The 24,574-nt window shown below is 43.0% G+C and overlaps 2 protein-coding genes and 1 pseudogene across 2 annotated transcripts in view; 1 reads left to right on the top strand and 2 right to left on the bottom strand.

Moving 5' to 3' along the window:
• Positions 1 to 538: 538 nt before the first annotated feature.
• On the bottom strand, positions 539 to 7,029 carry LOC121158240 (HLA class II histocompatibility antigen, DRB1 beta chain-like). The gene is made up of 5 exons (XM_040982911.1): positions 6,879 to 7,029; positions 4,474 to 4,764; positions 2,575 to 2,856; positions 1,731 to 1,841; positions 539 to 1,023 (listed from the first exon to the last, which is right to left on the bottom strand). Exons 1-5 carry the CDS (start codon positions 6,976 to 6,978, stop codon positions 1,016 to 1,018), a joined length of 792 nt encoding a protein of 263 aa, XP_040838845.1. The 5' UTR covers positions 6,979 to 7,029; the 3' UTR covers positions 539 to 1,015.
• Positions 7,030 to 12,826: 5,797 nt separating this feature from the next.
• The window catches only part of LOC121158238 (H-2 class II histocompatibility antigen, E-S beta chain-like), a 47,520-nt gene continuing 35,772 nt past the window's right edge, over positions 12,827 to 24,574 (bottom strand). Inside the window, exons 1-5 of the mRNA XM_040982908.1 lie at positions 18,224 to 18,365; positions 16,836 to 17,102; positions 14,972 to 15,253; positions 13,870 to 13,980; positions 12,827 to 13,107 (exon numbers count right to left, since the gene is read on the bottom strand). Of these exons, the coding sequence (XP_040838842.1) occupies positions 13,094 to 13,107; positions 13,870 to 13,980; positions 14,972 to 15,253; positions 16,836 to 17,102; positions 18,224 to 18,323 (774 nt within the window). The 5' untranslated portion in view covers positions 18,324 to 18,365 and the 3' untranslated portion in view covers positions 12,827 to 13,093. Of the gene's footprint in view, positions 13,108 to 13,869; positions 13,981 to 14,971; positions 15,254 to 16,835; positions 17,103 to 18,223 lie in introns of the transcript that reaches the window.
• LOC121158227 lies at positions 18,468 to 19,819 on the top strand (annotated as a pseudogene).

The raw sequence follows: 24,574 nt of genomic DNA, 5'->3' as shown, positions 1-24,574 counted from the left end.
TCTTTAGATACCTGGGGTTGTACCCTTAAAGGGTTGTTCTCAATGGTGGGTTGGTTATTGGAGCCGAGTTCATCTAACTTTTCTCTCTGCTCTCTGACTCACCAAATGATTATCCCTCCTAACCCACCAAGGTCAGTCTCCACCAAATGCCAGCCATGGGGCACTGGATCCTGAACTGGAGTCTTCAAACTGTAAGAAAAAAAAAAAAAACATTTCTTTTCCAAGAGGCTACTCTTTGGAACTTAACAAAAAGCTAATTAATATTCCTCTCCACACCTGTATTATAATAGCATATTAATGAAGGCCATTGTCTTCTATATCTATATAGTGGCTTACAATTATAGTTACTGGATGATCTAGAAGAGAGCCAAGAAACAATTTTGATTTACTTTTCTGTCTTATTTCCCAAGCTTTTGTCATTTGTTTAAACTGCTACAGCATATAGTCAGCTGACCTTCTTAAAGTTCTGAATTTATCTTCTTTTATTTTTACTTGACAAGCAAAAAATTGTGTATATTTCTAGTGTGCAACATGGTAGTTTGATTTATGTATATATAGAATGACAAATCAAGGCATTAAACATCTGTATGACTTTCTCATTTATTCTATGGGAAAGAAAACTATTGTTGTACGGTGATGCAGCCTGCCCTCTTTTTTCTAGTTCTCCTCCTTGAAATTATGTGACACAGATGATATTTTGCATTATTTGTGAAAAATGCATTAAAGTAATGTAACACCAGGTAAGACCCATGCAGGGGAGGTAGTAAGGGCGTCCTATAAATGAGAGCTGCAAACAACGCAGGGAGGGCACTGCTGTGGGTACCAGGATTCCAACACAAAGCAGAGGCTGAGGAAGCCATCAAGGAGGCCGTCTTCTGTAGGTCACTGAACCACGAGGCAGCCGGGTACTAAGGAGCCACCCTCTGTGGGAAGGAAGAAGAGTCACCAAGAAAAATTTTTTTTCATTGTGAGGAGTCAGAGTGTCTTCCTGGAGAGCTGCCAACATCACCTCAGCTCAGGGTCCTGCAAGGACAGAGAAGCTTGCTTCAGACCTAGCTGGCATCACGGTTTCTCATGAAGTCTCCTGAAGTCTCCCTGAGTCAAAGCTAATTCAGAGCACACAACATGTTTAAGTAAGCAACAGAAGTTTCACTGCAAACTGCAAGGCCAGATGAATGGCCCCAAACTCTTCCCAGCACCTCTCATCTACTTAAGGTAAACAACTGTGTCAATGAGGAAACAAAGGAGCATTACCTCTTAGCTGAAGTCCAGAGTGGCCTGGGAAAGACAGGAAAGAATTATGCTTTTAAGTCATGAAGGCAAATATTTCTGTAAATATAATATCCCTTACCAAAGATTTGTCATGTTATATTTCTCTATAACTACATCCCACACACAACAAATCAAAGTCAGGAGCAGAAACTGAACACCTGTGACCAATGAAGCTGCTGTTACACACACTTTAGTTAGCCCTAGTGGTGCTTCCATTATTGCCCCCAGGATGTTGACCCAAAATATCTCTATGCTTATTAAGCTTTCCATACTCTATGAAACATAATTTGTTAGGTTTTGACACAGTAATCATGGTGATTGCATTCCAAATTTCCAAGAAATTGCAAAAACAAAGACTTTATGCAGGAGGAATGATTTACAAATAAGCAGACTTAGCAAAAGCCATATTAACTCCCCATGTAGGTCTAGGAGAGTCCTCACCGTGATCAAGTCCTCACGTTTCTGACTCCTGAAGTAGATGAGCAGCCCCAGCCCCTGGAAGAGCAGCCCCAGCACCAAGCCCCCTACTCCACTCAGCATCTTGGTCTGTGCAGATCCAGACTGTGGCTCTGAGGGAAAAAGCCAGGGTCAGACATTTTAAACACAAAACCAACCTCTCTGATCATAACCATGAGATTTAGAACTTTTAGGTTTAGTGACTTTGGTCTAAGATCAAACATTCTCAGACCTGGATACACAGAGCTTTGAGAATGACACAAGTTACCCAACCAGAAAAGAAATAGTAACTAAGCATCTTTAGGGGAAAAAAATCAAAATCATACTATTTTACAAGACTCAGGCATTTAACACCCTGAAATACAACAGCCCCAAGAAGACGCCTGCTGGTGCAGCAGACTCTGGGACCCTGGGAAGGTCACGGGTCTTGTCCAGGTGGCAAAGCTGATGAAAGGCAGGGGTGATACCTGACTCCCTGTGGGTCAGGAAGGGCCTGTCCTGTCCCTCTTCTCAGATCTGAGTGAGCATCAAAGCAGTAGAATCAGACAGGAATCCAGCCCTGGAGATACAGTCTGGATCTGGGCCAAGGACCTGGTTCAAGGCCAAAGGGTGACAAAGATGTATGATATCACAGGAAATCTCAAAAAATTTCCACCAGCCATGCATTATTGTCTTCTCAGAGAGTGGGTGCTGAAATGCCACGGTGCTCGCCCAATGATCTATTTAGAAGCAAAGAAGAGCAAGGAGCCCATGGAAATGTTTGCTGGAAGAGGAGAAGCCTGACACTCAGGGACAAGCAGAGTCCCCTTCCTGGTGGGGAGGTTCATGGGTCAGGAAGCTGCTCACTCCATTTCACAATGACAGGGCTGCTCACGCTCGGGTGCTCCACATGACAGCTATAAACCTCTCCACTCTCAGGAACCGTCTCCAGCATCACCAGGGTCTGGAACGTCCAGTCTCCATTCCGAATCAGTCCTGTGGACACCACACCAGCCTCCTCTTCCTCCCCACTGCGGAACCATCGCACCTGGATGCTGCCTGGGTAGAAGCCACTCACTGCGCACACCAGGAGGTTGTGGTGCTGCAGGGGCTGGGTCTTGGCAGGGTACACGGTGACCTGTGGCACAGCTGGGAGACACAGGGAGAATGGATCAGGGAGGGAGAAGGGATCAGGGAGGCAGGCCCAGGAGTCCTCCCTGGGTGCTCCTTCTGCCTCTGTCCACACCCAGGCTCAGTTTCAGGCAGGAGTCCAGAAAAGAGGAGAAAGGGCAAGGAGGTTTTCATTAAACTTCTCATTTCACAGCCATCTGTTTAACCCCTTTCCTTTGAACATCAAGCACAACTATTCTTAGAACTTAGGCTTTTACAGCTGTCTCTTCTAAACTGTCAGTTGATGGTCGGTCTGACCCTCAGTAATAATGTGTTTTTATTGCATGGCCAATCCCAGACACAGCCAATCTCAGTAAAGGCATTTTTGTAAAGGGACAAAATATTTTCACAGCAACATAAAATGGTAGATTCAAGAGAGATGATAAATCATTATCAACAATTACGCAATAAATTTCAATAAACAGACCTTTAAATTCTTACATTTCAAATATCAGAATCAAAATATAAACTATAAGCTGTAGAGAATGTTGAATATAATGTCAACTAAGTATTCATAATGACAGAGCAGAAGAATATGTACAGAACATGTAGAAAAACCCTCCCAAACAGACCTAAGACACAATATGTAACTGGGAGCAGTTTAACAAGTGCCAATGGAAGCAGAAAAGGCTCAATAAATATAGACATCAACAGAAACTAATATAACAAAGGCCGCTGGTTGGAGGCTGCTCCATTTCCCAGCCAGCTGCTTACTAATACACTTGGGCAAGCAGCAGAAGGTGGCCTCAGTACTTAGGATCCTGCACCTACCTACTCAGGAGAACCTGAAGGAGCTCCAGACTCCTGGCTTCACCTGACCCAGTCCCAGTCATTGCAGCCATTTAAGAAGTGAACCAGCAGATGATAAACTTCCTCTCTTTCTATCTCTCCGTTACCCTCTCTGTAACTCGGATTTCATATAAATGGAACATCCTCTATTCCTATCTCTCCTGTAACTCTGTCTTTCATATAAATAAAATCTTAGAAGAGATATCGACATTGCAAATGCATGTAAGTCTTTAGAGTGCAGCTGGCTGCAGTGGCATTCAACCCTCTAGGGATGCATGATACTTGGAGACAGATCATTGGGATTGAATGATTACAGAATTCCCTGAGCAATGATGTGCAACTTCTGCTCATACCACACTCATGCTGTGCTGTGTCCAAAATTATCTAAAGGTGATTTAAAGTCTGAGGATGAGGCGAGGCGCTATGCAAAAGCTGCCTACAAAGGACTTCAGCTGTCTCCACTTCTGTTGTGTTGGGGCTCCTGAAAGTGCTCTTCCCCTGCCTTTAATACATGAACCAACACATTTGGAAGTATTTTGTATGTATCACATGGGAAAGCGAGATAAATTGTATTATGAATGTACAAACCAAACCATGTAGCTGCTTACATTCTGTTAAAATTATTCACATCATAACATTAACTATGTTAAATTATAATGCCAAACCGGATTCAGGCATTTCAACTATGAAATATTTTACACTAAGGAAGCAAAGCAAAGATGACAGTATAATTAGACCTAAAATAAGCACCCCAAGGTTCACCCCCATCCTCTCCCTGCAGACAGGGACACTGGCAAGGTTGCAAACCCACAGCCAGCCCGCGCTCACTTCGCCACTGCAGCACGAAGCTCTCTAAGGCTAGGTAGTTGTATCTGCAGAATGTGTCCACCGCGGCCCGGCGGTCCTCCAGTTTGTCCTTCTGCTTGTTCCAGGCTTCAGCTTCCAGCCGCCCCAGCTCGGTCAGTGCCTGGAACTCGCCCACGTCGCTGTGGAAGCGCAGAAACTCCCTCCGGTTGTAGAAATGCCGCTCCACATACCGCACCTGCTGCGCGCCATGCGAGAAGCCACACTCGTATTTCATCTGCAGCATGAAACAAGCTACGGGGATACAGGTAAACAGTAGATAGGGTCACACTGGCTTCTTGCGGGGAAAGACTGATGGGGATGAGAATGGCAACAGACGCTTATGAGGCACCTTGAGAGGGGACAAGTGTCCAGGACAGCCCCATGGACCCTGGCTTCCCCAGCTCTGTGCCCTGTGTCACTCCTCAGCTGGTGATACAAACAGCAGTCAGCAGCCAGCAATGCACCTCTGCCTCCTCGCTGCCTTGCAGACCCCCAAGCAGGGCTGCACCAGGCCCACACCATCTGCTCCTGCTGCCTCACCAGGTCCCCTGCCACCTCTCAGTGCAAAGCTATAGGTCTTTCCTCCTAGGGACATCTTTAGAGCCCACCTCATGCTCAGTCTGACCTGTATCACCCCTAGGAATCTGAAGAAAAACAGAATAAACCTCTCTTTGAAGCTTGAAGCCCAACAAAAGTGATGAACAAAGAACAAACACAGAGTGTGCACGAGGACACATGCTTCTGTCATCTCCATTTATACAGACATACATACTTGTATAACACATACATGTGTATCTATGAAGAAATTCATCCTATGACTGTGCACCTTAAATTTTATTTTTCAAGTAATGAAACTGATGCAGTCATTTAAAAATTAAAAGTGGGGGCTGGCACATTAGCCCAACTGACTAATCCTCAGTTTCCAAGAGCTAGCATCCCATATGGTCACCAACTCCTGTCCCAGCTGCTCCACTTCCCACCCAGCTCTCTGCTAATAACCTAGAAAAGCAGTCGAGGCTGAGACAAAGCCTTGGACCCCTGCACCTGCATGGTAAACCAGAAAGAAGCTCCTGGCTCCTAGCTTTGGCCTGGCTTAGCTCTGGCCATTGCAGCCATTTTTGGGGGATGAACCAGCTGATATATTCTTTCTCGCTGTGTCTCCTTTTCTCTGTAAAACTGCCTTTCCAATAAAAGTAAATAAATTTTAAAAACAAAAAAGTAAAAAAGTTGATCCTGTGGTGAAACAAGTAAATGTGAGATCTGACGCTGTCAGTAGTACAGCATGTGGAATTTCTGCAGAAGTTTGAAGCAATTTGAAGAAGTTTGAAGACTGAAACAATTTTTATAGTAGTCATCACCATTTAGGCCCTATAAAAGCAAATTGTTGAAATGTAATAGAGAAGGTAATAACTCAGAACATACAAAATTCCAAATTCTAAGAATTATTGTTTCTGTTCCAGAGTACTTTGTATAGGACAAAGAACACCAATCACTTCCAGAAGAGCATCTCAAGTTCAGGAGTCTAAGCTTCATAAACATCAAAATTCAGAGAGGAAGGGGAGATGATAGAGGACAACTCACACTGACATCATCACACCTAAGGAGAAACAGCAACATAACAGATCCTGGTGAGCTCACAAGGTTTATTCTGCAGGGTCAGCATAGTGGCTAATCCTCCACCCTGCAGAGACAGCATCCCAGATGGGTGCTGGTAATACCAGCTGCTCCAGTTCCCATCCAGCTCCCTGCTTGTATCCCTAGAAATCAGTGGAGGATGGCCCAAAACTTTGGGACCCTGCACACATGTGAGAGACCCAGAAGAAGCTCCTGTCTTCTAGCTTCAGATCAGCTCAACTCCGGACATTGTGGCCATTTAGGGAGTAAACCAGCAGGTGGAAGACTTCTCTCTCAATCCCTCATTCTATCTGTCAATATGCCTTTCCAATAAAAATACATAAATTATTGAAAAAATCTTTTTCTTTAAGGATTCCTTTGTAGTTCTTTTGGTTCCCTGCAAAGCACTCAAGGAAACCCTCTTCTTCATGTCATAACCCAACAGAAGGACTGTGTGAGTTGCTATTTTAAGATGAATATTTCTGAGTGCCTTCAGGACTAAGAAAACATAGTGTACAGCTAGATGAAGTTACTGGAGGAGGCCTGGAAACGAATGACCTGAGCAAGGACACCCTGGTACAGATCTCACAGAGAGGGCAAATACGTTTGCCTTTGGGGAAAAATAATTAAGGTTGCATATAGTAAGCACAGGTGTCATTGAAGAAAATGTCATGTTTTTAAAAGGATCGTGGTGATGTCACTCCCTCCCATCCCCACCCCGTGATAGCCCAGCATCCGAAGCCTGCACTTACGTTGGCTGTCCCCGACCAAAGCCAGGGCAGAGCTCAGCACCACCAGTGTCACTGTCACAGCTGATACACAGGAACCTCTGAAGAGCCACAGACACAGCATTGCAGAGCAGGAGGGTCCTGGGCACCTAGGAGCAGGCAAGTCTCACTAAGTGACAACTCAGACCCAGACACAGCTCAAATCATAGAAACCAAGATGCTCACTGATTCACAGCAGTGTGGAGCAACGATACTTTGGAGAACCAATCAGCATCAGAGATGAAAAGCATCATTGGTTGCTGGTCAGAAATTGAGTGTGAAAGTCTTCTGAAATTCAAAGGATTGTTTCGACTTAGTGTTGTTGAGCTTGAAACTTGCAGCTGTGACACTGTCTTTTGGCCCAGCTGTGAGCCAGCTCTGAGCCTGTAATATGGGCATCTGTAATATGGGCATAAACTGAGCCCTGTTGGAGCCTTCGCCTCTTGCTTGGTGATGTTTACTAACATAGAGGCGCAGGGAAGATGACCTTCGGTCTGGTCTGTAGTGTGTAAAACTTTAGGCTGTATTCGTGAGAAGGCTACTTAGATTCTCACAGTTCAAACGTAGTCCCTTTGATCTTCTGTATTTCGATATTATTACAAATTAAGAATAATGCAAAGCTGAACTTCACTGACTGCAAGGGGTCAAGCCATGCTACTCTGCTTCTGCAGTGTGTGGCAGGTGACAAGTGGGGGCTCATTTCCCGAGGAAAATGCAACTTAATTTTTTGGGGAAGGAAGTAGGTATCAGTATACCCCCTGACCTTTATTTGTCAGCTAATTCTACATTTTTATTTTTGTGTACATTGTTTTCATATATGTATACGATTAGGAGAGATTAAATCAAGTTCATTAACACATCCATCACCTCATGAGCTTAACTTCTTTGTGCTGAGAACATCTGAAATTTACCATCTTAGCAATTTTGAAATATATATTAACTATCAAAAACTTATTCTACCTGTCCCTTGAAACTCTGTACCATTTGATCAATACCCCCTCAATTAGCAATGCATGTAATCATATTCATATTTTTACAGAAAATGAATTTATTCTTGAAAAAAATGAGTGATCTCAGAAGCAGACTGTTTTATAACTATAGGAAGAATTTGTAATATCCATGAATGCCTTGAATTGCATCCCTTTTCATAATGGGACTCTGGGAGAAATGGATACTGGTGACCATCAGCAGGCCCCAACAAAGATTTCTGTCCCTTATCCAAGCACTCTCAGGATGCTCACTTAAGCTTTCAGAGCATACCAGGAGCTGAAGATACTTGGCAGCAGATATCTCTACTCCAAAATAAAGGGAAGAGTACCTGGGAAACGCCTAAGTGCCTACAGTGCCATGATACACTTAAATCGCAGAATGTTAACCTTGTAAATATTACTAAAGGACTATACTAATGTGACAATATGGGGGGAAATGGTGGGAGGGAGGAACCACATATTTATTCATTATAACAATTGGCAAATAATTTTTTAAAAAATCCTACCTTCATGTTCCACTAGCCATGGCACAATGATTCCAGGTGTTGTGGCAGTGAAGAAATGGATGCACAATGGGAGTCTGACACAGCGGTGAGATGCCATTTGGAAAAACCACGTTCCATATCACAGCACCTTGATCTGACTGAGTTCTGGCTCTGGTCTTTTAGTATGTACCTGAGAGGCAGCAGGGGATGTCTCAAATAACTGGGTCTTTGCTAAAGCATAGGAGACTCACACTGCATTCTAGACCTCTGCTTTTAGCCTGGCCCAATCCCCCAGTCTCAGGGCATTTGTGGAGTAAAGTAGCAAATACAAGACTCTCTTTTTCCCTTTCTTTCTCTCTTTTTTTTTTTTTATCTCTCTTTTTCCCTCAGTCCCCTCTTCTGTGTATGTGTGTGTGTATCTACCTTTCAAATAAAATCAAATAGTTGGATAGGTAGATAGATAGATAGATAGATAGATAGATAGATAGATAGATAGATTTTTATCTTTGTTATTTTAAAGGATGGTGAACTGGGCCTGATGCAGTAGCCTAGTGGCTAACATTCTGACCTTGCACACATTGGGATCCCATATGGGCTCTCACTCAGGTCCTAACAGCCCCACTTTCTATCCAATCCCCTGTTTGTGGCCTGGGAAAGCAGTAAAGGATGGCCCAAAGCTTGAGACCTACACCCACGTGGGAGACTTGGAAGAAGATTCTGGCTACTGGCATCAGATTGGCTCAGCTCTGGCTGTTGCAGCTACTTGGGAAGTGAATCAGCAGATGGAAGAATATCCTCTCTGTCTCTCCTCCTCTCTGCATGAACTTTCCAATAATAAATAAATAAATATTAAAAAAAGAAAGTTGATAAATTTGTCAAACCTTATCAAACTATTGTAAATCCATCACACAAGCCCACAAAGTCATCTAAGGCTCTGTTTTCCCCCTTATCCTCTTCTCTTCTTTAGGTTCTATCTTCCACCCATGTTAAGATTCAGAAGTTTTCATATCCTTTGGGTAAACACACAATAGAATACTGCTCAGTCACAAAAAGGAATGATATCCTTTCTCAACAAAATGGATGCAACTGGAGTTGTGTTTAGTTCCTAAATCTAGTTCCCAAAAAGACAAACATCATATGTTTTCCCTGATGTGTGGTAATATACTGAGTAAAAGAGGCAATATATGTAAGTGAAGTTGACATTTTGAGATGTGCTTGTTTGTAGCACTCATCCACACCCTAGGGACCTGTGGTTTTTCTACTTACTACCTGTTGATTTTTTTAATCTAGTGGGAGGTTAAGCTTGTGATTATACGGTAAATTGAAGCTATGCCATTGTAAAAATTAAAAGAAAACTAAGAAAAATGGAAAAAGCAGTGTGAGAGTAAGAAGAGGAGGAAGGGTTAGGGAGGGAAATATTGTGTTTCTACAATGATACATATGAAATACATGGAAGTTTTTCCTTTGTATGTGAAAAGCTGCATCGAAAGATTCAGCAGATGACTCAATGCCCAAGAGCAGACATTTCATTCTGCTCAACTCAAGAAAACATGTCCAATTATAATTCGAGAATTTTAAACTTCTTAACATCTGTAATTCTTTGGAGGCTTTAAAAATAAAATTTTTCCCGGTTCATCCAACTGATTTCATTAATAACTTTTTTTTCCTCATCATTATTCCTAGTAACCTTCATACTCCTGGCAGGTGTTAAGCTTATGAGTGTTTTGTGGTTCACTCATTTTCTGCCTCATTCACTTAAAGTCCTATGTAGCATCTCATGGTAGCACATGTATATAATACTATTATTTATGTCCTTTACCAATAAATATAAAATGTATCTTTTCCTTATTTGTGTTTCTCATGTGCCGTCTTGAACACAGGTGAGACTCTATATGGGATGTGAACATCTAGGATGGAAGGAATGAGTTACTCAAACCACCCAACAGGATATCGCCATTTGTGCTCATATTGCCATGCACAACACACAATTGTCATCTTGTACTATGTTGTCACTTCAGATATTTAATACTTTTATATAGTAAGACATTTTATGATTAAGACACAATTATCATCTATTCTTCAGAGTCTGGAATGCTTTTACTTTTCTGAAAAATTAGTGCAAAGGAATGGCCTATCTATCTCTTTGTGCTCTTGAAATATTGTTTAAGATAGCTAAATAGACTTGGATTTTTGCTCTTGATAAGCCAGTAGCATTTCCATTGAAGGTTTCAATAGGTACTGCCAAGCTGCCTCCCATTCCCAATCCTAGTAATAGTGCATGAAGGAATTCATTCCCATGAAGTTAATTTTGATTTTTAAAATACAAACTACTGCATTTCTCAAAATAAACAAGTCATTGTTGCCTGAGTTTGCATTTATTTGGTTATTGGTGAGTTTAGGCTAGTATATTAATTCACAAATGGGACATTCTTTTCTGTAAATTGTGAGTCGATTTGTATCCTTGGTCTGATTTGCTGTTGGGTTAGTTATTTCATGTAATAGGAAGTTCAATGTCTGCCTTGTGTTTTTCAGATTTTTTCCTGAACTTCATGCATTTCTTACTGCTTACTTCTTCAATGAAATATACATACATACTATCCTCTCCAATACTTTCCTCAGCTATGTCCTCTAGATTTTCCGTCTTGCTTAGAAAGAACTTATCTTAAATTATTTTAAGAAATTTCTTAAGGCAAAGATATATGCCACAAATTCATTTATGCATATAATTGATGATTTGAACAAACTAACACATTTGTGCAACTGCCACAGAAATCTAGTTTTAGAATGTTTCTATCACTGCAGAAAGCACCCGTAATGAAATCCCGCAGTACACTTTAACTCTGTCTTATCATTTCACATCACAGTTCTCATACGAAATGAGCAAAAATATATTTCCTATGAGGGAAAAAAAAGCCAGATTAAGCTGTAACTGAGACCAAACAGAGCAGACCAATTGTATGTTTATCACATTCCTGTAAGGTAATCTGATTTCCACACTCATGATGTAGTTAAACATCATATATGTGAGATACTCTGCCTGAATTTGCTAGGCAGTGAGGTTGTTATCACTCGACTGGACGAACAGTGCTCTGCTGTTCACTAGTGGGATAAATTCCTGAGTTAAACACTTTTCAGATTTAGTTTGTACCTGAACTGACTCCTCAGATGGAACTTACTAGCAGGACTCTCCAACTTCTTATCAATTTACTTGCAGTTCTGGAACTTACTTTTTAATTTAATTACTTTTCTGGAATTAACTTACTTTTCTGGAACCTTTTTGTGTGGATTGAATAGATCTTAACTCCCCAAAACTCATTCAGTTGTTTAAACTCTGCTGTCTTAATGTTACAAGTTGTTAATGAAAGGCAGAAGTGATTATGGCATTTGAGGAGTAGTCTGCTGTGTTTAGGTCACTGGAGGTGTCTCCTTAGAGAGTGAATCCTGCCAGGGCATTAGTTTCTGGTACTAAATTCAGCCTGGCCTCTTTCTATCATGTGGTTCACCAAGTAACCATCCCTATATATCCATTTCAGTACTGCCAGTCTCTACCAGATGCTAGATGTAGCCACTGAATCCAAAAGTGTAGATCTTCAGACTGTAATCTTTCACAAAAGTTCTTCAAGGATATGTCAGTTACAGTAATGAAATGCTAACTAATACATGAAACTCATGCAAAGAAGTTGGATTGCAATCATTAATTCTTAACTGTAGCTGGAAATTTGGAGGAGCAGTTAGAATTGGTTTATCGGGAAAGGCTGAATTCATTAGAATGTGCAGATTAGAAAGACTTGGTTCCTGTGCAAACATCTGTCTCAACAACAGTCACTTAGACTTCACCTAGGTAATGCCAAGCAGAAAATGTGGGGGAGGAGCTGCCCCAGAGAGTTCCCACAAGGTAGTGCCTTCTGGGCTGCAGAAATGAGACTTCAGCCTGTAAGCACAGAATACAGGCTAAGGCCAGCCAAGCTGGTAGGCCTGTCCAAAACCATGAGATCTAAGAACAGTGTCCCAGGATTCTGAACTTCGGATCTTAACATTTGCCCTGCTTGTTTCAGTCATGTTTTGCCCCTATTAATCCTATCCCCTTCACCCTCACTTAGAATGAAAATGTATGCCCATTCCCCATCTCACCACTGTGTCTCAGAAGTAAGTGATGTTTTGCTTATATGGACTTTGCGTTAACTTTTCTTGAATTCCAGTTGAGAATCTGGACTATGGACTTTAAAATTCATGTTGGGCTAAGACTTGGAACTTCTGCATGGTGTTTTGAGAAATGCATACATACAAAATGTACAAATCAAGCAATTTAAAATATGTATTACTTTATATGTTAAATTTATAAGAAAGAAAACTAGTATTGGGTGACGATGATGTCATCTTCTGACTCTGTTCAGTTTCTTGCCCCGATGTTATATGACACAAGTGATATTTCACTTAATCTTTATTTTGATAAAATGTAATAAAGTAATGTGGCACAGCTAAAAGCATATGCAGGGGAGGTAGTAAGAATGGAATAGAAAAGAGCACCACAAAAAACAGAGGGCGGTCACATCAGTACTGGGACTCCGAGGTCAAGGACAAGGGCTGAGGGGCTGTCAGGGAGGACATTTTCTGCAGGTGGGAGCCAGGTCCTGAGGGGCCACCCTCATTGGGGAACTTGACAGCCACTCAAACTTCATCATGATGGACAAAATTAGCTTCTTCCTTGAGTGTTACCATCTTCTCTTCAGCTCAGGAATCCTGCAGATGCAGAGGAGAGGGTTCATTTCAAATCTAAATCTGAAATGATCATGTTTTGCCCTCTTATGGGGAAGCATGTGATCATATGCTAGCAAAGAAAATAGGCCTCCTTTTTTAAAAAAAAAAAAAAAACGAGGACAAATTTAGCAAAAAATTTCCTGATCAGAAGTCTGGATTCAAAATTTTCCCACTGCTTCAGTCTCTTGTTATACCTGCCATCTGTTCATGGTAAACTGAATGAGCCGCTGCAAGAGGATAATGGAACATTACCTGGGGGCTGCAGTTCAGTGAACCTTGGGAAGGGAGGAACATGCTTTAAAAGAAAAAGAAAGAGAAAAAGAAATAAGCAGACATTTCCCAAAAATGTGACGTCTCCTGTTAAAAATCTCTCTCTACGGACTCCTCCACCACCTTGACCTCCTCCACACACAGGCAAGTCAGAGACAGGAGCAGCGACTGCAAGTCAGAAGCAAGCTGCTGTGTGATTCAATTCATGTTATTGCCTCTAGCCTATAGAAGCTCCATCCATGAATCTCTATGCTGGTAAGCTTTTCCTTCTCTCCACGAAGCACAACTCTTTGGATTTTGTCACAGGGGCTTTGTCACATGGGCTAGAAACTAGATTTTTGGATTTCCAGGAAATTTGTGATCAACTGAAAAAGATTTCTTTACAGTCCAATGATTTAAAAAGAACTAGCTTGAGCAAAACCACATTTCTTTTCTCTAAGCCTAGAAGAGTCCTTACCACCACCAGACCCTTACTTTTCTGGTTCCTGAAGTAGATGAACAGCCCCAGCCCCAGGAATAGCAGCCCCAGCACCATGCCTCCAACTCCACTCAGCATCTTGGTCTGTGCAGATCCAGACTGTGCCCCTGAGGGAATAAGCCAGATTCAGGCATTTTCAACATAATTGCAATTACTTCAACTGAGACCCTGATGTGTGGCTGTAAGACTTAATATATTTTCCTCCAAATTCAACTAAGCCTAATACAAAACCTCATGATGTAAGTCTTTGAGCTGGAGGCAGAACTCTGAACTGGAAGAGCAACCATAAATACCTAAGTTTGGACACATATTTTAAAAATCACACTGAGCAGCTACAATCTTCAGGCATGGAACACACTGAACATCAAAACCCTGATAGGACAGCTGGTATACAAGGACCTGGAGCTCAGGGAGGGTGGGGGTTTGTCCAGGTGGCAGAGCTGATGCAAGGCAGAGCTTAGACTAGACTACCCTCAGGCCAGGGAGCCCCTACCCTGTCACTCCTGTCAGATGACACAGAACATCAGAGCAACAGAAACAGAAATATGAGCACAGCCCCAAATAAAGGTTCTGGAGCCCAGGACTAACAGGTAATCCTGACAAGTGATGTCATGGGAAAGTTCAAAAATTTTCCACCTGCCATTCATAATTGTTTTCATAAGGAATAAGTACCACAATTACCACAGCTATACAAGTGAACTATTTAGAAACAGAGAAAGAAAGAACGAGAGAGAAAGAAGCAGAGAAGGAAGGAAGGAAGGAAGGAAGGAAGGAAGGAAGGAAGGAAGGAAGAAAGAAAGAAAGAAAGAAAGAAAGAAAGAAAGAAAGGAAAGAAGGAAGAAAGAAAGAAAGAAAGAAAGAAAGAAAGAAAGAAAGAAAGAGGAGGAGGGAGGAGGAGGAGAAGGAAGGAAGGAAGGAAGGAAGGAAGGAAGAAAGAAAGAAAGAAAGAAAGAAAGAAAGAAAGAAAGAAAGAAAGAAAGAAAGAAAGGAAGGAAGCAAGCACATGCAAATATGCTGTGATTAGGAGAAGCCTGACACTCAGGGACAAGCACAGTTCCTTTCCTGGTGGGGAGGTTCATGCGTCAGGAAGCTGCTCACTCCATTCCACAGTGATTGGGCTGCTCACGCTTGGGTGCTCCACGTGGCAGCTATAAACCTCTCCACTCTCAGGAACCGTCTCCAGCATCACCAGGGTCTGGAACGTCCAGTCTCCATTCCGGATCAGGCCTGTGGACACCACACCAGCCTCCTCTTCCTCCCCGTTGCGGAACCATCGCACCTGGATGCTGCCTGGGTAGAAGCCACTCACTGCGCATACCAGGAGGTTGTGGTGTTGCAGGGGCTGGGGCTTGGCAGGGTACACGGTGACCTGTGGCACAACTGGGAGACACAGAGAGAAGGGATCAGGGAGGGAGAAGGGATCAGGGAGGTGGGCAGAGTCCTCCCTGGGGGTTCCTTCTGCCTCTGTCCACACCCAGGCTCCAGGCTCAGGCAGGAGTCCAGAAAAGAGGAGAAAGGGCAAGGAGGTTTTCATTAAACTTCTCATTTCACAACCATCTGATCAACCCCTCTGATTTGAACAGCTAGCACAGTTATTCTTAGAACCGTTAGGCTTTTTTCTAAACTGACAGTTGATGGTCGGTCTGACCCTCAGAAATTGTGAGTTTTTAGTGCCTGGCCAATCCCAGTAAAGACATTTTTATTCAAAAGCAAACATATTCATACTATTACAAAATAGTAGATTTAGGATTATTGATCAACTTTTATTAATGATTTTGCAACATATTTCAATAAAGACGTTTATATTCTTATCATGTCAAATAATAAATAGAACCAAAATACAAACTATAAACTGGAGAAAAGGTTGAATCAAATGTCAACTAAGTGTTAATAATATTGCAGAATAATAAAATTGATTGAGCACTTAGAAAACATTCTTGCCCTAGATTAAGACATAACAGGTAATTAAGAACACTGGTAAAACTGGCCAACAAATGTAAGAAATATTCAAGAAGTGTAGATATAAAGAAATCAACATTACAAGAAGCTGCTGCTGTTACATAAAGGGTTAAGCCAGCAGCAGCACCTGCATCCCATTTGGGTGCTGGTTTAAGTCCAAAGCTGCCCCCTTGGGATCCAGCTCCCTGGTATTGTGCCTGGGAAGGCAGAAGTAGAAGACAGCAGGGCTTGAATCCCACATCCAGGGGAAGATTCTGAAGTTTCCAGCTTCAGCCTAAGTACAGCAGCCATCTGGGGAGTGTACTATGCAACAAGGAGGGCCTTGCATCTACCAGTCTGGACATCAGCATGGTTCCTGACACTACTGCATCTAGATGCACAACAACTGGTACATTTGAAAATATCTGTTTACTATTTAATAAGGGAATGTTACCTGTAAATTGAGTTATGACTGTATTAGGGGAAACAGTAACTAATTAAATTCTCTTAGCATTATTGAAGTATTAATATTGGTATGCTAAATTATACTTCTATGAGTGCCTCACAATTATTGCAATTATGTCAAAAAATTACAGTGAGAAAGCAAACAATCAGAAAATGGCAGGAAAAATAAGCTTCAAAATTCACAGCATACCAGGAAGTGAAGCTATCTGTCAGAAGGCATCTCTACTCCCCAATAAAAGAGGACTCTCACTGAAACAGTTAAATACGTCTCAATAATGTTACACCAGATTCTCTATAGCTACAATGCCATGAAACAGATAAATGTTAAACATGTAACTGTTACTGGAGGACCACACTACTGTAATCATATGAAGGGAAATGATGAGTGAGGAAGGTGAGAAAGGAAAAGGAGGAGTTGCTGTACCTACAAAGCTGTTATCATGGAATAAAATAAAATAATTTGAAAAGAAATATACAAAACAAAGGAGAGAGGTGGGGAAGAGTTCACTGGCCCAGTACCCTGCTGGCAGGATCAACAGCCCAGCAGGCCAGCACTCACCCAGCCTTTGCAGCAGGTTCCCAAACACCCTCCAGTTGTGTCTGCAGACCGTGTCCACCTCGGCCCGTGTCCGCTCCAGGATGTCTTTCCGGAGGTTCCAGGACTCAGCTTCAGGCCTCCCCAGTTCGCTCACTGCCTGGTACTCCCCCACCTCACTGTCGAAGTGCAGGATCTCCTCCCGGTTATGGATATATCTTATCAGGTACCGCACTTGCTGTATCCCGTTTAAGAAATAACACTCATTCTTAGCCTGCTCCAGGAAATAGGCTGTGGAGACACAGAGACAGGGTCACCAGGTGAGAGGAGACTGGCTGCGAAGCCCCTGCATCCCATCCAGCCGCCTCAGCTGAGATGCATGTGGGACACCAGGGATCTCTAACACTGTGTTCTGGATCCCTCTTGAGCCTCAGTTGGAGGTGTCTCCAGAACAGGAAACTCCCAGACTCCTGATCGCAGGGACTCCTTGGCATCAGCGATGCCTGTGCACCTCCAAGCAGGACTGCACCAACCCCACCCCTGTGCAGCCACCCTCATTGCTTGCTCTCATGGCACCACTAGAAACCGCCTGCCCTCTCTCCCTGTGCAGCTATGGGCCTTTCCTTAAACACCTTCACCTCCTCCCCCAGCCTGGGAATGCCCATAGCTACACAGGGAGAGGGACCCTGTGAAGAGCCACATGAAGTGTAATCCCAGGTTGCAGAACCTCAGCTTCTTCAAAGCACCAAGGAACGCTACTTTGCTCCTGACCTGGAAACTCACTTCAAAAACTAAGAATCTTTGCCTGCGTTCCAATGTGCCTTCCACAAGAGAGAAAGAACACAAACTTCAGTCTCCTATCAGAGAACTTCCAGTTCAGGGCACAGGCTTCACAAAGCAGAGAGGAAATAGCAGAGGGTGACTTGGGATACTGCCTCACAGTAGGGAGTGATACCAACTGCCCAGATCCTATTGAGCACATGAGACCAGCTCTAGGATTACTTCAATCCTTCTTCCACTTACCCCAAAATAATTTCAGAGAAACTTCTTTTTTTTTCTGTAAAAACTCCACATAAAAAAGTCAAATGCTGTATAAGGCATTGATGTCATGTCATTATTTCTAAACACCTTTGAGACTCTGAGGGAAAATAGTGTACAGTTAGAACGGTTCCACTGGAGAAGGACTAGGAAAAAATAGCCTTGATAATAAAGCCCATCAAGCAGATCTCCCAGAGAGGACAAGCATACAGGTTCCTTTCAGGGGAAATATATAGGAGTCATAGGATAAAGACAGGTGGTCACTGAAGAAAATGTCATCATTTTTTAAGGAGCACAGCCCAGACCCAGTGGAAAATCAACTCCCTTCCTCCCTATCAGCATTCAACAGTTCAGCATCCAAAGTACACACTTACATTGGCTGTCCCTAGCCAAAGCCAGGGCAGAGCTCAGCAGCATCAGTGTCACTGTCACAGCTGATACATAGGAGCCTCTGAAGAACCACAGACACAGCATTGCAGAGAGCAGGAGGAGCCTGGCCACCTAGGAGCAGGGAAATCTCACTAAGTGACAACTCTGACCCAGACACAGCTCAAATCACAAAAAACCAAATGCTCATTGCTTTGTGTTTGTATTGGATAATGATGGTCTAGAGAACCAATGAGCATAGGAGATGAAAAGCACCATCAGTTGCTGGTCAGAAATTCAGCATGCAGTTCCTCTTCTGCAATTTACAGTTTCCTTCATTTAAAGGATTGTTTAGATGTAATCAAGCTTTGAAACTTGCAGTTACAAACACTTTAATCTAACCCTACTGTGAGCAAGCTCTGAGCTGACCAATTTGATAGATTTGGGAACCTTCCTCTGATTTCATGTAGAGCTGATTCAGAGGTGTGTGTGTGTGTGTGTGTGTGTGTGTGTGTGTGTGTAGGCACTTAATGGAATAGGAATGGAGGGGTCAGCATTGTAGCATAATAGGTAAACATATCGATTGGGATACAGGCATCCCATATGGTGTCATTCCAAGTCCCAAGGCTCTACTGATTTTTAACTTTCCATGTAATTTACTTAAATTCACAAACATTGCAAAAATATGATGTGTAAGAAAACAGACACAAGTTACAGTATTGCTAACAAAAAAAAGCAGCAGTCGCTGCCACAACTAGCCAGGTTGCCAAAAACATAAAACTCAAGCTCAACCAGAGAAGAAACAGCTGAAAATGTGTGTTAATGCTGCACGTGGAAGGTCCTGACATCCACAGAGAAGCTCATGACTTCTTTGCAAGATTCTTCTTGTACATGACACTTTCTTCCAAAGGGAGCTGGAGCAGCTCTTTGTCAAATGTCAAACCTCCAAAACTAAACAGTACTGCAGGAGTACAGGCAAATCCTAAAAAGTACATGGTCTTCTGAGCAAGCACCAAGACTGGGTGCAGCTGCTAAATGAGTTGTTCACCCATACAACCCTTCACAAATACTGCATCTGATTCATGCACATCCATCCTTTAGTGGAAGAAGTCATGAAGAAATGGATGAGAAAGGGCTATTGCTTTTAAACAGTATCCACAGTAAAGCTATTCTACCACCGATAACAGCCTAATTGCATTTTACAGAAACTATGCTGGATAGGGAAAGAAGCCTGCCATGAGTAGGAGCACTACTGACAGGGGGCTCACACATCCCTCCTCATCCAGTGCTGAAAGAACTGGACTATTTTATACTTGATAAAAGGAGCACGGTAGTCACTCTCTCACTTCCCATGTCAGTGGCCAGCAGAGAGTACCCATCTCCTCAGTAGACGAGGCCACTGTCCACATCATGGAAAGGTTGAGTTACTCCAACACTTGTTGGCTGCTTGGGGGCAATGCCATGTTGCTCTGATTCCCTGGTTGTTCCCTCAAACAAGACACCATCAAAGGGTTTTGTCAGGAGTGGAGAAAGAATATTTTTCGGTCCCCATAGCATTTATCAGTGATCACATTAGTACTCTGTACTACCTGGAAATCAAGTAATTTCCACCTGTTACCTAATGAGTATAGAGTGGATAAATCCATATGAGTCTCTAATGGAAACCTGCTTTCTTTCAGAGCACGGATGATCTGGCACATTCACAGACATGGTCAATGAGGCTGTACTTCAAGCAGGTGACTGAGCTTTCTGCTCTATAGAAACCCTTTCTTTCAGGAGATTAAATCTGGCTACACTGAACAACAGCAATGACCTTGCCCAATTCCCTCCCCCTTCCTGAGTTCCCCTCTATCATTATTATAGTATAGTTCTTCATACACAGTCATATGTCCATTATTGTGGGCATGGACAATGGCAAAGAGTCCAACATCCTATTGTCAAGATATAGTAAACAGTGTAATTGGGAGTTCATCTTTGGAAGTAGAGGTGCATACTGCATTGTATCCTCACATCTGGATATGATAGTCTTCATTACACAGTTACTATACATCCCCTTTGGTTTTTCTTTTCCCAGCTGACCACAAGTTTCTAAGAATTTCATTTATGATAAGTGTAAGAGGTATTGTATATGTAAAGTACCTTGATATAGGTATTCCATTTGTGTACATGTATCAGATTGTCAGGCAGCGTGCTAAAGAAAGGTGCTATTTTCCCTATCAGTTAATTTTTAAAAAAGGAACACATAAATGGGAAGTTTAGGGAGGCAATGCATAAAGAGAGAATAGGCTATAGCAAATGCAGCAAACACCTAGAAGTATGTCCTGGGAAACAAGTAAAAAGTCCATCAAAACAGTTGTTGGCCTTTACCTCAAACAACTACAGTTGTAAACACTGTTTAGTGCACTTCATTCATGTGCTATTGTAAAGTTGAGGAGGTGTAAGAGTCAACATTTTGTGTAACTGAAATAGGGCTTCTTTTGAAGGAAAAGGTTTATTTCACCTTACATTTTGGAGGTGGCAGTCTGGAATGGGCAATGCCATATCTGGCTTGTGATGGAGGCTGGCAATGGTGGAGTGGGTGCACAGGGATGAGCATCTTGTGAGCAGCAGGCAGAGAGAGAAGCTAGGAGGGCACGGGTCCATTCAGCAACCCTCTCAAGAAGCACACTGTGGTGGCACATCCCAAATGATTCAAAGCCTTCTCATCATTCCCAGGTCCCAATTGCCATAATTAGACCAAATCTGAGATTTCTGAACACATAATTTAACACAATTAAGGCATAAAAATGGAAAACCTGAATAGACCAATTACTAATTATGATGATCTCAACAGATACAGAGAAAGCATCCTATCAAATACAGCATCCCTTCAGGAAAGCAACTTAAAACTGTTGAGTGTAGGGTCCAGAGCAGTATCCTAGTGGCTAAGGTCCTCGCCTTGCATGCACTTGGATCCTATATGGCACCATTCTAATCCCAGCGGTCCCACTTCCCATTAAGCTCCCTTCTTATCACCCAGGAAAGCAGTCAAGGATGGCTCAAAGTCTTGGCACCCAACACCCATGTGGGAGATCCTTCCAGCCTTCCAGCTCCCTGCTCTGGGCATTGTGGCCACTTGGGGAGTGAATCAATGTGCCTGTAGCTACACAAGTCTCTTTAGAAATAAATTAAAACTTCTTGTCTTGATCACCGTGGTTTAATCAATGTGATTTGGCTGCTTTTTTTCTAAATTCTAGGCTATTCCACTTTACCCATTTCCTCCTGCTGATGGGCATTTCGGTTGCTTTCATGTTTTTGCAATTACTGATTGTGCTGCTATGAACATGGGGGTGCATGTTGGTTTGTTGGAGTGCTATTGCTGGATCATACTTAAACAACTCAAAATCTGCATACCCATTTTCTCCTAATACCTCTGTCACTAAAGGCTCCTTACAGTCTCTTAGACAGTACTAGCTTTATTACATTTCACCCATTCCTCCAACCCCACAGAGCTGATCTGAAGCTGTGAGAAGGTGGGAGATTCCAATCCCCTCCAAACCTAACCACAATCTCTTCTCACACCATTCATTGCTGTGAAATTTTGCTCTTGCTAAACATTTTTTGGATTATAATTTTCTCCTGTCATTAATTAGGTTCCAAGAGATTAGACGTCCTTTGCATTATATTAAGATTGAGTTATAAGCTAGACAGAATCTGGGATTTAATATTTGCTGGGACTAAGTCCTGTGTTCTCAATGAAAATCTAACATTCAGGGACTCTGTGCAGGCATTCCTGTTTTCATTAATACCTTTTATTCTCCCACTTCCAGATATGAAGACAAGCTTTCTCTGTTTTCTCCTTCTAGTCAGAAGGACACACAGATGAGGAAAACATGATTTCCAGAAGGAATATTTTCATTGCTTCCTCTCCTTGGGTAGCTCTCTGGCACTGCTGAGAATCTGTGTGAAATCAGGTAATTTTAGTAACTAATGCTGCAGCTGGATATAGAATAGGGAGTAAGTGATCAATGATTAAATCAGACATGGTTAACTGAGAGAACAGAGCATGATGAGAAACCATGAAAACTGGGGTAGGACCAGGAGGCCAATGAGTTCCCATGAAATCTTTGTTGCCGTTCAGCACTGGGGATGTGAACAACCTGCACTATGTCTCTGACACATGAATATGGTGTGTAGGATGACCTATGAGTTTGATGAATTTGTTCTCTTTTTGATTTGCAAGGAAGAATTCCATGTAAGCCACCCTACATTCTTTGAATTCCTCTTGTTGGGACTCAGCCAGAGAATCTGGAGACATGAGGGAAACTTACAGAACAAAAAAATCTCCTGTGGATATGGAAAGAACTCTACCCTCAGCCAGGCTTCCAGAAGATGCTTTTAGTTTTACAAGGTACCAAAGAACAATAAAGATCCTTGCTTCAGTGGCAAGGGGCTTTCCATGACAGAGAGAGGACACTAATCTTAACTCTGATCAGAAAACCATTTACAACCTTTATTAATGTGGAGAAAAGTAAGGAGCTCACAGATGAGAGTCCATGATTCATCCCCTATGGAGTGACACCAACTCCAAGAGAATGTTGAGCACATAAGGCTGGTTCTTTTAGGATCCTTCAAATTCTTCTTGGGTCCCCACAAAATATTCAAGGAATCTGCTTCCTAAAGAGCAGTGCTGAGATAACGTGATAAAGGGTGAGAGCAGTGAGAGTGAGAGAGAATGGGGAAGAAATGGCCAAGATCAGGAGTTCCTTTTATGCAGGTCTCATAGAGTGAACAAGCACCCATATCCCTAAGGGAGAAATATTTTAGAATTCATAGAATAAAGTTACATTGTCATTGAAGAAAATGGCACAGATGTTTAGGGAACTCGGTCCACAAATTTACTTGTGTCCTCCCATACCATCCAGATGAGTATAAGAGCCCAGCAAACAAAATCTGCACTTACATTGGGTGTCCATGGACAAAGCAAGGGCAGAGCTCAGCACCACAAGTGTCACAGTCACGGCTGATGCGCAGGAGCCTCTGAAGAGCCACAGACACAGCATCGCAGAGAAGGAGGGCTTGGTCAACCAGGAGCAGGCAAGTCTCAATAAATTACAACTCTGACCCAGACACTGCTCAAATCTTAGAAAGCAAGATGCACACTCCCTCATGACAGTATTGAGTAATGATAACTTGGAGAACCAGTCAGCATAGGAAATACCATCAGATGCTGATCACTCAGTATGAATGCCCTCTTCTAAGATATACAATTTCCTTCCTCTAAAAGAATGCTGAAATTGGGCCCGGCGCGGTGGCGCAAGTGGTTAAGTCCTCGCCTAGCACGCCCGGGATCCCATATGGGCGCCGGTTCTAATCCCGGCAGCCCCACTTCCCTTCCAGCTCCCTGCCTGTGGCCTGGGAAAGCAGTCGAGGACGGCCCAAAGCTTTGGGAACCTGCTCCCGCGTGGGAGACCCGGAAGAGGCTCCTGGCTTCGGATCGGCATAGTATCGGCCCGTTGCGCTCACTTGGGGAGTGAATCATCGGATGGAAGATCTTCCTCTCTGTCTCTCCTCCTCTCTGTACATCCGCCTTTCCAATAAAAAAATAATAAAAATAAATCTTTAAAAGAATGCTGAAATTTAGTGCTGTCCAAGTGTGAACCTGCATCAACAGCACTGTCATTGGGGTTCTCCTGTGACCACCTCTGATCTGACCCTTGTAGCCGTCACGTCTGAAGACGCAGGTGTGCATACAGGTGTGTTTGTGAGAATGCTTATAGTTCGCGGCTGAAGGGGTGATGACAGCACATCTACTCTTATTATACCAGAACATAGTATTGTAAATTTGAGACAGCTTGGAGCAGTGGCATGGGTGGCTGGATCCCTCAGTCATGTGGCTGTAGCTGAGGGTGCCTTTGTTGGCCCAGGCTTCCTGCTGGGGATTCTAGCTCCCCACCCACTGCTGCTAGGCAGCGGGAGGGTCCTAGGTTTGTTCAAGCACAAGGTCTGGTGTTTTCCTCTGTTCACAGCGACCAGCTGGAGATGGATCTCAGACGGATTGGGCATGCTCAGGATCATGGCTCTGTGTTGTGGGCTAAGGAGTTGATTAGCACTAGTTGAGCTGGGCGGGAACAGGAACTGGGCTTGTGGCTAAAAACACCTAGACTACTTGGACTCATCTGTATCCAATTTCCTGGCTAAATTAGGACTTTGGGGGGGGGAGAGCATATAAGGAGAGGTAAAGGAGCAATAAAGAGAGACTTTGCAGAGACATCTACCATCACAGGTCTCCTGTAGGTGCTTCATACCCAGACCCTCTGCCTGTCCACATTACTGCTCTGCTGGTCAGAGCAGCTCTGCCCCCTGCTGCCAACTTGATG

The sequence above is a fragment of the Ochotona curzoniae genome, unplaced genomic scaffold, assembly GCF_017591425.1.
Source record: "Ochotona curzoniae isolate NIBS_2020 unplaced genomic scaffold, NIBS_Ocur_1.0 contig_3703, whole genome shotgun sequence".
In the NCBI taxonomy this organism is placed as follows: domain Eukaryota; kingdom Metazoa; phylum Chordata; class Mammalia; order Lagomorpha; family Ochotonidae; genus Ochotona; species Ochotona curzoniae.
Note: the sequence above shows the minus strand (reverse complement) of the source record. Positions and strands in the feature narration are given on the sequence as shown.